The sequence below is a fragment of the Stomoxys calcitrans genome, chromosome 1 (genome assembly GCF_963082655.1).
Source record: "Stomoxys calcitrans chromosome 1, idStoCalc2.1, whole genome shotgun sequence".
Lineage (NCBI taxonomy): Eukaryota > Metazoa > Arthropoda > Insecta > Diptera > Muscidae > Stomoxys > Stomoxys calcitrans.
The window spans coordinates 151,959,953-151,976,804 of NC_081552.1; the positions used below are offsets into that span (position 1 = coordinate 151,959,953).

At 44.6% G+C, this 16,852-nt stretch overlaps 1 protein-coding gene across 3 annotated transcripts in view; it reads right to left on the reverse strand.

Annotated features, from left to right (window-relative positions):
* Positions 1-1,045: 1,045 nt before the first annotated feature.
* Positions 1,046-16,852, reverse strand: part of LOC106084007 (fibroin heavy chain) — a 47,068-nt gene continuing 31,261 nt past the window's right edge. For all 3 annotated transcript variants that reach the window (XM_059362272.1, XM_059362285.1, XM_059362278.1), the window contains 12 exons: positions 7,910-7,980; positions 7,736-7,839; positions 7,568-7,666; positions 7,351-7,503; positions 7,240-7,296; positions 5,909-7,177; positions 5,719-5,847; positions 3,134-5,650; positions 2,722-3,068; positions 2,458-2,651; positions 2,272-2,394; positions 1,046-2,203 (listed from right to left, as the gene is read on the reverse strand). In XM_059362272.1, coding sequence (XP_059218255.1) covers positions 1,426-2,203; positions 2,272-2,394; positions 2,458-2,651; positions 2,722-3,068; positions 3,134-5,650; positions 5,719-5,847; positions 5,909-7,177; positions 7,240-7,296; positions 7,351-7,503; positions 7,568-7,666; positions 7,736-7,839; positions 7,910-7,980 — 5,841 coding nt within the window. In that variant the 3' untranslated portion in view covers positions 1,046-1,425. The remainder of the gene's footprint in view (positions 2,204-2,271; positions 2,395-2,457; positions 2,652-2,721; positions 3,069-3,133; positions 5,651-5,718; positions 5,848-5,908; positions 7,178-7,239; positions 7,297-7,350; positions 7,504-7,567; positions 7,667-7,735; positions 7,840-7,909; positions 7,981-16,852) is intronic.

A 16,852-nucleotide genomic window follows, 5' to 3' on the forward strand; every position in this document is an offset into this window, starting at 1 on the left:
TTGGACTGGTGAAAAAGCTTGATATTTGGGTACCACATGTATTGAAAGAAATTCATTTAACAAACCGAATCAACGCTTGTGATATGCACCTTAAACGCAATGAATTCGATCCGTTTTTAAAACGAATCATAACTGGAGATGAAAAATGGATTGTTTACAACAACGTTAGTCGAAAACGATCATGGTCCAAGCATGGTGAACCAGCTCAAACCACTTCAAAGGCTGATATCCACCAAAAGAAGGTTATGCTGTCTGCTTGGTGGTATTGGAAGGGTGTGGTATATTTTGAGCTGCTTCCAAGGAACCAAACGATTAATTCGGATGTTTACTGTCAACAATTGGACAAATTGAATACAGCCATCAAGAAGAAGCGACCAGAATTGGTCAATCGTAAAGGTGTCATATTCCATCAGGACAACGTTAGACCGTACACATCTTTGGTCACACGCCAAAAACTGAGTGAGCTTGGCTGGGAGCTTTTGATGCATCCACCATATAGCCCTGACCTTGCACCATCATACTATCATTTATTTCGATCTTTGCAGAACTCCTTAAATGGTAAAACTTTCGGCAATGATGAGGCTATAAAATCGCACTTGGTTCAGTTTTTTGCAGATAAAGGCCAGAAGTTCTATGAGCGTGGAATACTAAATTTGCCAAAAGATGGCAAAAGGTTATCGAACAAAATGGCAATTATATATTTGATTAAAGTTCATTCTAAGTTTTATTAAAAATGCATTTACTTTCTTTTAAAAAATCCGCAATTACCTTTTGGGCAACCCAATATTATGTAGCTCTACACAAGCTTTGATTTAGAATTCGCAAACATATGTCTGATCGAATTAGAATTCGATAAAACCATGCATTTTACGTTAGTGTGAATTCGAAATATTCTATTGAATTCGTTGGGCGGAACAGGCCTCATACTGTGTTGGGTCTCATATCAATATTTCGATGAGTTGTTACAAACGGACTGACGAAGTTAGTATGCCTCCATCCTATGGTGGAGGGTGAAAAAAAAGAATGCAAAACGTACACCTTTGGAAACTGTAAATATTTCTAAAAGTTTATTAAATAATAGAAAAAACGTTGCATCATCGATAGTAACTGCTGATTCAAGAGTTTCTTTATAAATTAGGCAGTAATTAGAACATTTTCGGTATAAAACATTAATAAGTCGATCAACAATTTGGGCAGTGATAGTAGGTTATAGTGTTTACAAAGGGCAAAATGAAACGTTGACTTAAAGATTAATCTGTTCATAGTTAAGCTTAATGGTAGAGTCATGGGCAGGAGGGAAGTCTGGTGATTTGAAGGGGATTAAAAAAGAAGAGGGACTAAGACACAGACTGTTTTGCTAGGATCTAAAGTAGAAGTAGAATGGTGGAAGCTGTGAGGATGTACGAACTATTGAAATAATGAAGTCTAGCATTTGCCATTAGCGGGAGCTTTGGGACGGCAAATCTTGCTGCGCCCATTTACACCGTAGACAATGTTGCAGGAGAAGGTGAAGTAGCCGCAGGTTGAGGACTTTGTGTAGTAGGTGGACTGGAAATTTTTGTTGTCCTCTGGAGGGCTCTTGGAGTTGTCGAGACTACCCGTTACGGATTTGGTCACTGTCACATAGCTGTCAGGTTTGATGGGTGTCTTTGACTGGGTACTCTTTTCTTCAGATGTGGCGTTAACTTTGTTGTCCGTCTTGTGGGGTTCCAAGGCTTTGGTGTGGAATTTCTTCTCAACATTGACTGAGCCACGAAAGCCGCTGGGCACGGTTTCGGTTGTTGAGCGAGATGAATATGACTGCACTCGGCCATTTTGGTTTTGAACAACGTTGTACTTTCTTGAAGGATTTGGTACGGCAACTTGTTGTGATTGCGTGGGTGAGTTTTGGGTGTGAGTGGTGTAAGGTGGGGATGGATCAGCTTTCTTCATCTGCGGCTTTTCTACGGCTGGATGTTTCGACTTGGCATCCATGTTTATTGGAGCTTCACCATCGTAGTATTCTTCGTCATCGTAATCGTCGTAAGCCTCTTCGTCCTCGTCTCCCTCTGCCAAGTTGGCATCGTCATCGTCTAATTTATTTGAACTGGAAGCTTCTTCTTTAGGTGTCTTGGATGCTTTTAGTTGCAAGTCGGGCATGCTATCGGATTCAGATGTAAGGGCAGTTTGTGGATTGTACATTGTGTCAACGCGATCAGTTACTCTGTAAAGAAAATTGTACACTCCGTGTTAGATATGACCTTCCCTCAGCGAATAGAGAATCAATATTACGCTTCATTGGTTCCAAATTGGCTAATTGTGTTAAAGAGTTCTCGGTTTTGCTCGCGATAGCTAGCCACTTGTTCCTTGGTGCCAGAAGCGGACTGAGCCGCACCATGATATGAAACACCAAATCTAGAATGAGTATAGTGTGAGCATTGATTGGAGCAGCAATAAATGTGTCATTAGCCATCTTACTTGGATGTTCCTTGAATTTGTGACTGACTTTGGCCAGAATGGGAGCCAGATTGAGCAGATGCTTGACCACCTCCAGTCGATTGAACCACTTCACCATCTTGGCCAGGACGGAAACCAATTTGGGCCTGTGAAGATGTTTGTCCTGGACCACTTGATTGGGCATCAGCCAAACCTCCTTTGTCATTTGCTTGAACCTTTGGGAAATTACAATTGAATGGTCAGAGTGTTCCTAGTAGCGAACGATTTTACTTTGCATGACATTACCTCACTTTGACTTTGATGGATCAAACCTCCGCTTTGTGAAGAGGCCTTTGTTCCACCGGACTTTTCGTTGACCTGTACTTGAGCCTGAGACTGGGCAGCTCCACCTTGACCTTGAGCCTGGCTCATAGCTCCCTCCGCACCTCCAGTAACTTGTGAGCTTGCAGATCGGTCGCTATCCGAGGTCATAGCGCTTGCGCTAAATGAACCACTTGAGCTATAGGTACCTTGTACTTGAGTTTTAGCGGTACCGCCATTCTTCTTTCCCAGAGCACTTGCCGCAGCTTGTCCATTGCTAATGGATGATTCAGCCTCGGAGAAGGCATCATCAGTACCCCCAGAACCAGAAGCTAAAATTCATTAACGATAATTTAAATCAGGAGATTTATTAAACTTGTTTATCTCGTCTACTTACCCATAACGCCAGTACCACTCGATATATCGGTTCCAGGGCCGTAAGTTGCTCCCGGTTGGAGAATCTGTTGGGGTCCTTGACCATATGACGGTCCAAATCCTTGTCCCCCTCCAAGACCTGCACCTGAGGATCCAGGCTGATAACCAGCATCAGTACCTTGTTGACCGCCAACTCCAGGTTGGAAACCAGAATCCCCTCCTTGCAAACCGGGTTGGAACCCACCAGCTCCTTGTTGACCTCCCATACCAGGTTGGAATCCAGCGCCAGTTCCTTGTTGGCCGCCAGCGCCTGGTTGATAACCGGCTCCGCCAACACCTGGTTGGTAGCCAGTTCCGGTCCCTTGAGGAAATACCGATCCAGGTCCTTGCTGGCCTCCAGTCCCAGGTCCAGTCTGAACACCCAATCCTGTTTGGAAACCAGCTCCACCTCCTTGTAGACCTCCAGCGCCAGTTTGGTAACCAGATCCGGTACCATGTTGACCAGCCATTCCTGGTTGAAAACCAGCTCCTGCTCCTGGTTGGCCACCGGATGGGAATACACCTCCAGCACCTGGCTGACCACTGACACCAGGTTGATACCCTGCGGTACTACCAGGTTGACTACCTGTTCCTGGTTGATATCCAGCGCCACCACCTTGTTGACCAGGTTGGAAACCAGCTGCTGGTCTTTGTTGAGCACCGACTCCAGGTTGATAGCCAACTCCCGAACTTGGTTGACCACTTGCTCCGGGTTGGAATCCAGAGCTGGGTCCTTGTTGACTGCCGACTCCAGGTTGATATCGCGATCCTGATCCTGGTTGACCGCTTGCTCCGGGTGCATATCCAGATCCAGGTCTTTGTTGACCACCGGCACCAGGTTGGAATCCAGTTGAGGGTTCTTGTGGACCGCCGACTCCAGGTTGATATCCGCCAGCTCCAGGTTGGTAGCCACCACCAGATTGGTAGCCACCGAGTCCTTGTTGGCCACCGACACCAGGTTGGTATCCCGTCCCAACTCCAGGTTGACCAAGAGATCCAGGTTGGTAACCAGCTCCTGTTCCTTGTTGACCAGCACCAGGTTGGTATCCTGTCCCTGGGCCAGTTTGAACGCCTGCTCCTGGGTGATAGCCGGCCCCAGGTGCCTGTTGACCACTAACTCCGGGTTGGAATCCAGCTCCAGGTCTTTGTTGACTATCGATACCAGGCTGAAAGCCAGATCCAGGACCTTGATGACCTCCCATGCCAGGTTGATACCCAGCACCGGCCCCAGGTTGACCGCCAGTTCCAGGTTGAAAACCAGCACTGGGTACCTGTTGACCACCGACACCAGGTTGATATCCTGCTCCAGCACCAGGTTGGCCTCCTGCTCCAGGTTGGTAACCAGATTGAGCACCTGTTCCAGGTTGGTAACCAATTTGACCACCAGCTCCAGGTTGGAATCCACCTCCTGGTCTTTGTTGACCACCAATGCCAGGTTGGAAAGATCCTGTTCCGGTTTGCCCTCCCAATCCGGTTTGGAAAACACTACCAGCACCTTGTTGACCACCAGCTTCAGTTTGGAACGCTGATCCAGTGTGACCGCCAATACCTGGTTGGTAACCAGATCCAGTGCCTTGGGGACCGACCATTCCAGGTTGGAAACTAGCTCCTGGCCCTTGTTGACCACCAATACCAGGTTGAAAACTACCCCTTCCTGGTTGAAAACTTGCACCGGGACCTTGTTGACCGCCTGTACCTGGTTGGAAACCAGTACCTGTTCCTTGTTGACTGCCGATACCGGGTTGAAAACCTGCACCGGGTTGGAATCCTGAACCAGAACCTGGTTGACCGTCGACCCCTGGTTGATAACCTGCTCCGGGTTGGAATCCTCCGCCAGTACCTGTTTGACCACCAGGTTGGAATACTGCGCCTTGTTGACCTCCTGTTTCAGTGCCTTGTTGACCACCAACACTAGGTTGGTATCCTGTACCAATACCTTGTTGTCCGCCAGATGTGGGTTGATAACCAGCTCCTCCGACTCCAGGTTGGTAACTAGTTCCAGGTCCTTGTTGACCACCGGCTCCTGGTTGGTAACTAGTTCCAGGTCCTTGTTGACCACCGGCTCCTGGTTGGAAACCGGAGCCTGGTGCTTGTTGAGCTCCAGCCCCAGGTCCTGGTTGTCTACCCATTCCAGGTTGGAAACTTCCTGGTCCTTGTTGTCCTCCCATACCGGGTTGAAACCCAGCTCCTGGACCTAGTTGACCACCGGATCCAGGATGGAATCCGCCTGTTCCTTGTTGTCCTCCAACGCCAGGTTGAAAGCCGGCTCCTGGTCCTTGTTGACCACCATGTCCATATCCTGGTTGTGTTCCCATGTCTTGTCCGCTTGATCCTTGCTGCAATCCAAATCCTGTCTGACCTCCAACATTTCCAGATCCTGGACGTTGTTGTATGATATTCTGTGGCCCACCATCTAGATGAGGCATACCACTTCCCTGTTGACCATACGTTGGCATGAAGCCTCCGCCAGTTCCTGTTCCCGTTTGTTGTGGGGCAAATCCTTTAGCGCGAAAACAATGGATGTGACTTGTCCATAACGATAATCGAACCAATTTAAGTTATACACACCTGTTTGTTGGCCACCAAAGCTAGGCTGTCCACCAGCACCCGGTTGTCCACCAATACCAGGTTGTCTACCAACTCCAGGTTGTCCACTAACTCCAGGTTGTCCACCAACTCCAGTACCATATGTTGGTCCTTGAAATATGAAACATCCATTAGTACAATTAGCGATAGATAAGTGAGTAAAAATAAATACCTGTCTGCGATCCGTAAGAGGGCTGTCCATAACCTGGTTGTTGGCCAGCACCTTGTTGACCTGAGCCTGGACCAAATCCTGGTCTTCCCATTCCTTGTTGGCCTGCACCCGAACCGAAGCCAGGTTGACCTAAACCTGCTCCTTGTTGACTACCACCAGCTCCCGGTTGCACTGCACCTTGTTGACCTCCTGGTTGACCAAAACCTGGACGACTATATCCTGACTGTGATGTACCAGGTTGAGCTTGTCCGGCGCCCGATGGGACGAAACCTTGTTGTCTACCACCAGCTCCTTGTTGACCAATTCCTTGTTGTCCAGTACCTGCGGCACCAGCACCGGTACCACCGACGCCAGCACCGGTTCCACCGACACCAGCACCAATACCACCTGCACCAGGCCGACCACTTCCCGGTTGGCCGCCACCTTGTTGTGGAATACCAAAACCTGGTTGTCCTGCACCTGGCTGACGAACTCCAGTACCTGGCTGCCCTGGCCCAAAACCTGGCTGACCACCACCAAAACCTAGATGACCAGCTCCAGGTTGACCTACTCCTTGCTGTCCACCACCAAAGCCCGTTTGGCCAGTGCCAGTTAGACCAGCTCCGGTATGTCCTGCACCTGCTTGACCTCCTCCGGGCTGTCCAGTGCCTACTTGACCAGGACCTGGTTGACGAGATCCGGGTTGTCCTATTCCAAATCCTGGTTGCCCAGCCCCTGGTTGGCTAGCACCTGGCTGACCAACCCCAGGTTGTGCACTGCCAAATCCTGGTTCTCCCACTCCTGTCTGACCAGTGCCATGTTGCCGCGCTCCCGGTTGTCCTGCTCCGAATCCTGGTTGTCCTGCTCCGAATCCTGGTTGTCCTGCTCCGAATCCTGGTTGTCTTGCTCCGAATCCTGGTTGTCCAGCTCCCTGTAGACCAGAACCAGTTTGCATAGTGCCTGGTTGGCCTATTCCAAATCCTGGCTGTCTAGAACCAGTGGGACCAGTTCCAGAAGGTCCAGTTCCTGGTTGTCCGCCAGTGAAACTTGTTTGACCAGCTCCAGCACCTGGTCGCCCGGTACCAAAACCTTGTTGTCCTGCACCTGGTTGACCAGCTCCAAATCCAGTTTGCCCAGCACCAGGTTGGCTAGTGCCTGGGTGGCCAGTTCCAGAGCCTAGTGGTCCAGCACCTGGAAGACCAGCTCCTTGCTGACCAATGCCAGAACCTGGAGCAACGCCGACTTGCTGTCCAGCTCCTGGCTGACCTCCACCAGGCCCAAAGTGTGAACCTGTGTTACATTTTAATCAAAACACCTTGTTTGCAAAAATAAATCATTTATTCTGAAAATACCTGGTTGACCAATAGATCCTGTGCCACCCGCTCCTGGGTGACCCGCACCTAATTGACCTGCAGAGTATGGTCATCAAGTCAAAGAATCTAGAAGTATCTTAAAAGCTTTACCTTGTGTTCCAAATTGTCCAGGCCCTGGTCTACCAATTAAAGACGATGGTGTACCACCTGGATATATACCTGCACCTGCGCCAGCACCTGCTCCAGTTCCAGCTCCAACGCCTCCACCCAAAGTTAAGGGATCGGGAGAGCCACTTGGAAATTCTGAATTAGAATTATTCAAACTATGGAAAATGTATTCTCGAAACCACAAGGTTGTCTTACTTACCATACATGGAGCTACCGCCAGCGCCAGCGCCTGGGCCACATTCGCCACAATCACCCACCGAAAATTGACTTTGCGCTTGGCCCATGCCATGACTACCGGCTGGAATATGTAAAAATGCTTGCTAATATAGGTTCTCGCTATTGAGGATGATTTAATCGAAGAACTTACTGACTGTTGACCGGGAGCCACTTTCATTAGCTTCTGCTTCAGCTTTACCATCTTGCTCAGGATTGCCAAAATTTAAGTACTGTGACTGAGTTTGACCTCTCATACTGAATAATTTAATTACCATAAAAGCCCAAAGTGAAAAAAATTGCTAAAACTGAAATTTGTGAAACTTACTAGCCTCTGTTGCTTCTCTTCGCCCGCTGCGGGTCATCGATTAGTTCTACATTCTCATCATTTGGGTAACTCTGAAATTGAAGATGGTTAAAAAATACATCCAAATGAACAAATTGATTCGAAAGAAAAATTTCTTTGGAATGTATCGTAATGATTAATATTCTTATGCCCACTACCATTGAATGGGGTTGTATTCATTTTATCATTCCATTTGCAAGCCCTTCCCAAGCCTCCAAAACGGTTTAACGATGTTCGCGTGTCTACCTCCACAATTGCTATACTATATTGCTATATATATATTAGGAATAGTAAAAACGGACCCCCCAAATGTTGACGACCCACACTAATGCACCTGGAATGTCCGCACTCTTTATAGAGAAGGTGCAGTATACGCGCTGGCGGATGTATTAGAGTAAAAGTACAAGGCAGATAATGGCGTCACTACAACACCAAACGGTGACCTGGCACGGAATAGCTTTAAGCACCACGCATGCTGGAACACTGAGGTCCGATCTGTGTGGTGTTATTTGCTGTCACGAGAAGCTTAGCTACGAGCTATCGGTTGCGGATAGTCCACAGGTTGCGGATAGTGGAATGCTCCATATGGAGTAGCTGCGACGGCACTCGCGGACAATCATCGGTATTGAGCGGAGAGTCTCATTGATAGGCTGGGTGGCACTGGCTCTTGCACAAATACGGAGTGCCTATGATACTCGATATGACAAGGCGAGTTATTGGAGCCTTCAAATAACCAATGGCCACCTTTTTCACGCGGCGATCGGTCCTTTGGATCGGAACGAGCTTGCTCACACAGGAGCTTGACGAGGAAACGTCTATTCCGCAGAAAGAAAAAGGAAATGGAAAGACGTGAGTGTGAGCAAATTGAGATGTACAGGAGTCAGAATGAAGTCCGAAAATTCTACCAAAGAATTAAACATCAAACCGATGGCTCCGGTGCAGGCACATCCTCCTGCATAGCCAACATGCAGGAGGAGACAACATGCTGAGGATATGGAAAGAACATTTTACTCAAGTGTTAGTGTCCGACGTTGGCGGCGAAGAGAATACCGCAGAACCAATCCCTGATGATGGTATAGAATGTTTACCTCCTAGTCAGAATGAGGTCCAAGTAGCAGTGACCCGACTAAAGAACAACAAAGCAGCAGGAGCCGTCGGGTTACCCGCTGAACTATTTAAGACCGGAGGCGACACGCTGATAAGGCGTATGCATCAGCTTATCTGCGCAATCTGGCTAGAAGAACGCATACCCGTTGATTGGAACCTCAGCATACTATGTCCCGTACACAAGAAAGGAGACAAGACGGAATGTGCCAACTACAGAGGAATAAGTCTCCTCCCCATCGCATACAAGATACTCTCGAGCGTACTGTGTGAAAGATTAAAACCTAAAGTCAATGAGATAATTGGGCTCTAACAATGCGGCTTTACAACCTGGCAAATCCACCCTGGACCAGATATTAACACTGCACCAAATCCTGGAAAAGGTCAGAGAAGGACAAATCAACACCTACTATCTCTTTGTTGACTACAAAGCCGCTTTCGATACCCCTTTATATTCCAAGGTATTTAAAGCCATGATTGAGTTTGGTATCCCTGCAAAATTAATAAGACTCTGCAGGATGGCACTTGCTGATAAGTTTTCCTCGGTAAGAATAGGAAAGAATCTCTCCGAACCATCTAATACCAAACGAGGTTTCAGATAAGGAGACAACCCATCGTGTGATCTCTTTATTATCCTGCTGGAGAAGATTATACGAGATGCAGATGTGAATAGATATGGCAAACTATTCACAAGAGAACACATACTACTCGCCTATGCTGACGACATCGAGATCATAGGTCGTTCACCGGAAGTAGTAGCTGCTGCCTTTGAAAGCATCTAAAGAGAGTCAGTGAAAATGGGTCTGGCTGTAAATGGAGATAAGACGAAAGGTATGGTTTCAACACCCAAAAAGCCTTGTACCACCGAGCAGATGAAGAAAACGAAGAATGTTGGGAACAACAACTTTGAGATAGTCAGTAACTTTGTCTACCTCGGCACTGCCGTAACCGAAACGAATGACACCAGTTTTGAAATAAAGCGAAGAATAATACTGGCAAAGGATGCTACTTTACTACTCGTCTACTCACATCGTCTAAACGAAACAAAAAACTTTGTAATATATTAAAGTTGTTAGTTCAATTCTTCGATATTAAAATTAATTCTTGAAAGTTTATGAATAAAAAGATGCCTGTACCGTCAAAATAGATTATTCAACAAAGGTATGTATATATATTTGAAATAGTCAAAATAGTTTCAGCTAGCTACAAGAGGAATGGCGCAATATTCTTTGGTCTGATAACTACAATTTTTTTTTTAATAGCCCAAATAGGGAATTATATCCCCGGCACGCAATAGCTGTGAGCACCACACTGAGGTCCAATCTGTGTGATGGTCATTGCTGCCACGAGAAGCTACCAGGCGCGTCCGCAGGTTGCGGATAGTGGAATGCTCCATACGGAGTAGCTGGAACAGCAGTTGCGGAGAATCAGCGGTTTCGAGCGGAGAGTATCAGTGAGAGGTCGGGCGGCACCGGCTCTTGCGCAAATACTGAGTGCCTATGATGCTCGATATGACAAGGCGAGTTGTTGGCGCCTTTTATTAACTCGCGGCGATCGGTCGTTTAGACCGGAACGAGCTTGCTCACCTACAGGAGCTTGGCGAGGATCGCCACCTCCACATGAATATGTGGCTAAAACAACAACAAACTGCATGTAATGAGACCGGCTGAAGCCTTTGTACAGGTGCAAAAAAATTCTGTCCTAGAGTGGCCCCCAAAATCTCGGAATCTAAACTCGATTGAAAAGCTGTAGAATATCTTTAAGACTCAAATAAGAGGCCTACTTCCGTCCAACTCAGATGAATTTTGGTTACTCATTAAGCCTAGAAAGCGCAGATGAGTCTGGGCAGACCAATTTTGACTTAAATGGCTTTCCTACAATTCATTAAGCATTAAGTGTTCTAGGTATATTAGAAAAGAAAAATTATAAAATTTTGAATTTTGCTTTAAATAAAGTCTGTTATCATTGAGTTTAAACTTGATTCGGAAAGCACTCATTGATGTGTGAGAATTTGGCCCTTCTCGGTTCCTGGTGGTAATGTTCTCATTAGGGGAGGGATGGCACCCTCCATTTCGATTCAAATATGGATATCAAATTCGTTCTTTATTCCCAACGGAAATGAAATTCAGTTTAGGGGGTACTTTGGGACGTACCCCAAAACACTTGGCTCCGAAATTGGATATCATATTCGTTTTCTACTCTCAAATATCTTTCATTTGAGTCACAAATTGTCATAATGGGTCAAATAACCCATTTGACGTATCTTTAGGAGGAAAAGCGCCACCAAGACTTGAATGTCATTCGTAATCTACTCTCTAATACCTTTCACTTGAGTTCCAAATAACCATGGTTGGCTAATATGCCCATTTGGGGGTATTTGAGGGTGGGCGACCTCCCATTACTTGGACCTAATGTTTAATGCCATATTTGTAATCAATTCGTTTTCTGGTCTCCAATACATTTCATTTGATACCCTTATTGTGCCCATCGGACCACTTTCGGATATGGGTGGCGTTTTTGGGGTTAGGGGGAGGGTCCGCCTCCACTCGATATCTACAATTTATATAGCCTATGTTTCCTTCCAGAAAAGCGTACACACTTTATGAAAATTTTAAAAAATCGGTTCAGCCAAGTATCATATAGTCATAATGGGTCTAATGGTGTTTTTGAGGGTTTAGCGTGACGACCTATACTTCGATTCGATTTTGTATGCCAGATTTGAAATCTACTCCTGAATACCTTTCATTTGACCCCCATATTGAAATGAACGTCCAAATATGTCGGTTTTGGGGGAGTTTCGGGGTTGGGGCGGCCCGATGGGTACTTAGACTCAAATTCTAATACCATACTCGTATTCCAAACTCCAATACCTTTCATTTAATATATATATTGTCCCGATCGGTCCACTTTTGATTTTGGGTTGTGTTTTTGGCATAAGGGGGAGGGTCCGTCACCCTTCCGATACCGAAAAATTATATAGCCTGTGTTTCCTTCTCAACCAACCTACACAATAAGCGAAAATTTGGAGAACATCGGTTCTGCCGTTTTTCAGTCTATACGGAACAAACAAACAAACGCGTCCCATATATCCGTGATTGGCTAATGTGCCCATTTTGGGTGTTTTTGTGGGGGTGGGTGACCCCTATACTTCGACATGAATTTGTATGCCAGATTCGTTATCTACTCCTGCATACTTTTCATTTAAAACCCATATTGTCCTTTAAGTGGACCGACTTTAGATTTTGTGTGGTGTTTTTGTCCCATATAAAGCCTATTCTTACTTCCTGACCATATTCGTAATCTACTCCCGAATACCTTTCATTTGGGTCGCATATTGTCATGATCGTCAAATAAACCTACTTTAAGGGGTTTTGGGGCTGGGGCGACCCCCCAAGTACTTGGACCCAACTTTTATTATGAAATTCGTCCTCCACTCTTGAATACCTTTCATTTGAATCTCATATTGTCCCGATCGGTCCACTTTTATTTTTGGGTAGTACTTTTGAGGTAAGGGGGAGGGTCCGCTCCCCTCTCGATATCAAAAAATTATATAGCCTATGTTTCCTTCCAGACCAACCTACACAATCTATGAAAATTTCAAGGTAATCGGTTCTGCAAATTGAATTTTATATATGAGAAGATTTGAAAATGTAAAATTTATTCATAGAAGTAAATATTTTATTTTTATTTATTTATGTTTTTATTCCACCACCATAGAATGATGGAAATCCCTATAGCGGTTGAACAAGTGAAGACATCCGCTTGAAGTTTTGCACAGGGACTTCTTATAGATGTAGGTCGCTCGGGATTGTCTTATTGGCTCAGATTCGGGCCTTATCGGTTCATATTTGGATATATCCCCATAGAAACTGATCTCCCGACATGACTTCTTGAGCCTCTAGAAGCCGCCGTTGTTGTCCGATTTGACTGAAACTTTGAACGGAATGTTATTTTGCTACTTCTAATAACCATGTCAATCGCCCATTATCCTAATATAGCTCCCATATAAACTGATCTCCCGATTTGGCATCTTAAGTCTCTGGAAACTGCAATTTTTATCCGTTTTGGGTGAAAATTTACACGAAGTGTCTTGTTCTGAATTCCAACATCCACGATAAGTATTTTCTAAATCGGTCTATAAGGTGATATAGATTCCATATACCGATTAGACTTCCACGGCCCCTAGAAGCTTAAATTTTTGCCTCATTTGGCAGAATTTTGTTGTTGTCTTAACTATATCTCCATAGTTCCGTTTGCTTGTCTTTAATTATCGTTTTAAACAATTAAAATTAAAAAATTAGTTAATATTAAAACACTTTTTGAACCAAAAATAAGATTTAAAAAAATCCATTAACATTTTATGGCTCTTTTAAAGTTATGGTCTGGCCAGAACATGTCCGCTTAACAATGTAAAAAAATATTCGCCCATCCTAGGGTTAAGCTTCGTAGGTATTGTACTTATACCTGTTTCGGTTCCCCAGAACTTAGACGACTCTATGCTTAGGGTGGTTCAAACCATTTTTTACCTAACGCATTAAGTAACTAAGGAGCTGATAGAACACAATTACGATACATTCGCAACTCAAAACTTTCCTTCCTGTTTCTAATTTTGCAGGTTTCGCGTGTCTCTATTATTTTTCACACATTAAATGTATGGTCATTTCGATTGTGCAAAATAGGGTAGCACTTTTTAAAAAAAGTTAACCCCACCATCGGAGTGGGGTGGAAAAATTTTGCATTTCTTACACCGTGCCCATCTAATGGTGCACCAAAGATTGAGTTTATCCAGATAAAACTCCACCGCAGTGTGACAGCTACTCACGCTGTAATGGCGAAAATCAGCAAGGACAAGATTCATATTGCCTTAATTCTGGAGCCTTGGACGACCCGGAACAAAGTATCTGGACCGAACTATATCAACTACCAATTATCTGCGTTCTCTGTCATAAATATTTAGTTTATATATTCTCCCCAGAGTTGTCAACGTCGTATGCAACAGTGGTGAGACAGGGAGACGGTAGAGCATGCCCGGCATCACTTCATCTGCCTTTCGACTCTTCGACACCGCAACCGCCGTCGGAGCTGCAACGGTTAGTGAGGAAAGCAAAAAGACGGGAAATCAGGTACTAATAGGATGCGATGCACAAATACTTTTTATTAGTGTAGGTCGGTTGGTATTGTAAATGGGCCATATGGGTCCATGTTTTGATATAGCTGCCATATAAACCGATCTTAGGTCTTGACTTCTTGAGCCTCTAGAGTGCGCAATTCTCATCTGATTTGACTGAAATTTTTCACATAGTGTTTTAGTATCAATTCTAAAAACTGTGCTAAGTATGGTTCAAATCGGTCCATAACCTGGTATAGCTGTCATATAAACCGATCTTGGGTCTTGACTTCTTGAGCCCCTAGAGTACGCAATTCTTATCCGAATAGAATGAAATTTTGCACCACGTGTTTTGTTATGATATCCAACAACGGTGCCAAGTATGGTTCAAATCGGTCCATAAACTGATATAGCTGCCATATAAACCGATCTTGGGTCTTGACTTCTTGAGCCTCTAGAGAGCGCAATTCTTATCTGATTGGAATGAAATTTGCGTGTTTTGTTATGATATCCAACAACTGTGCCAAGTATGATTCAAATCGGTTCATAACCTGATATAGCTGCCATATAAACCGATCTGGGATAAATCGATCTCTCTATTTTACTTCTTGAGCCCCCAAAGGGCGCAATTCTTATTCGAATTGGCTGACATTTTACACAGGTCTCCAACATATAATTTAATTGTGGTCTAAACCGGATCATATCTTGATATCGCTCTAATAGCAGAGCAAATCTTTTCTTATATAATTTTTTTGCCTAAGAAGATATGCTGGGAAAAGAACTCGACAAATACGCTCCATGGTGGAGGGTATATAAGATTCGGCCCGGCCGAACTTAGCACGCTTTTACTTGTTGAATACTAACGACCTTATAACACGTAATATTAATAACGCCGTTACCTTTCTTAATAGGATTAGGGAGCAGGTTTTAGATGTGACAATATGTTCGGAAAATCTAATCGATGAGGTTCAGAAAACAACAAAAAAAGTCATTTGGTAATACTTTTCAAAGATTCAATCAAATTTTTATCGATTTTTTGGCAATAAAAAATTGTAATATTGATAAAAGTTGGTAAAAATGTTTGTCACTTTTTGTAAATGTTTGATCAAATGTTTCAATGAATTGTAGTAATATTTTATCAATATCAAGTTTTGATAAAAATTCTTTGTTAATGTGTAGCAATATTATAATATCTAATATAAATGTCTAGTTCTATTATAATTTTATATATGGACCGTGAGGCTTAAAATTACGAAACTGTTTGACTTTTTGAGAAACATTTTTATCAAAAATTTTTTGAAGTTTTTTTTTCGTTGGAGCATGGAGCAAAACCAGCGCCGAATCCAAAAATCTTTCGTAATAAGTTAAACCCAACTGGTTAAAAATTGGACGACTATTCAGAAGAAGACTTGAGCAAGATAATTTAGATTGTCCAAGCATAGAAGACATTGACGACAATGTCAATAGGATTGCGACTACAATAGTGGGATCCTTCGTAGATAGTTGTCCTCTTCGGGAAAGGGAATCAGCCCTAGAAAAGCCCTCCATGACCGAGGAGACTCGCAATACTGGGAAAGAGGCCCCCAGACTTTATCAGAGAGCACGTCGTAAAAAAACAGAAGTATATCGGGGTGTGTATTACACACGGCTCAAGGAATACAATAAGATTACCAGAGCGGATAAAAGTGCCTCCTGGAAGCTTTTCTGCGACCAGGTTAATCGCTTGAAATCCCATGTCATTAGTGAGAGCAGAGAAAACAGAGGACATGTTGAGGCTTTTGATGAAAAGTCATTTTCCACAGGATACGATGGGACTCATGGAGACACCGGCGTTACTACAGAAGGAGTCAGACTATCTGGCTCCCCATCTGGCCAATATTTTCACAGCGTGCATGGGACTTGCATATACTCCGAAAGCCTGGCAGGAGGCAAGGGTGGTATTTATACCCAAGCCCGGCAAGGAAATTATGTGACACCAAATGCCTACGGACCTATAGGCCTTTCGTCATTTCTACTCTAAACCATGGAAAGTATTGTGGACACCGTGATAAAGAGTAGGACATCCCGCAAACTGCTCAAATTCAAACAGCATGCCTATATCAAGGGAAGGTCGGTGGAGACTGCCCTGCACGAGGTTGTGCATAAAATAGAAGAATCCTTCGATGCCAAGATGTACACAATGGCGGTTTACATTGACGTGTCGAGGGGGCTTTTAACAATGTGTGGACCGACACATTGATCGAATTCTTAGGCAAGTACAGGGTGGACCAGGTCCTTAGAGACTTAATAAACCAGAAGGTCATACCATCGCCGTAAAATCGAGGCAAATATAGGAAACTTGGAAGGAAGGGAAGAAGTTTTCGATCGGATACTTATAACGACACTTGAGGCCGAGTGCGAGGCACTGCTGCCAGCGGCACAATCTTAGACTGACGGAACCATAGTATTGCCATCTCGATCAAAGCCAGAGGACAGAGTGGGCCTGGGGGTCTATATTGAGAACCCATGGATTGAGATCTGTTTTAGACTGTCTGCCCATAATATGGTCCTGCAAGCGGAGATCCGGGCGATCACGGAATGCGTGAAGTGGAGTGGTGCTAACGCGAGGACGTCGAGTGTGAACATCTTTACGGATAGTAAAATGTCCATAAGGGCAATAGCAACTAGGAAGGCAAGATCACGAACAGTCTTGCAGTGTAAGAAGGAGATTAACA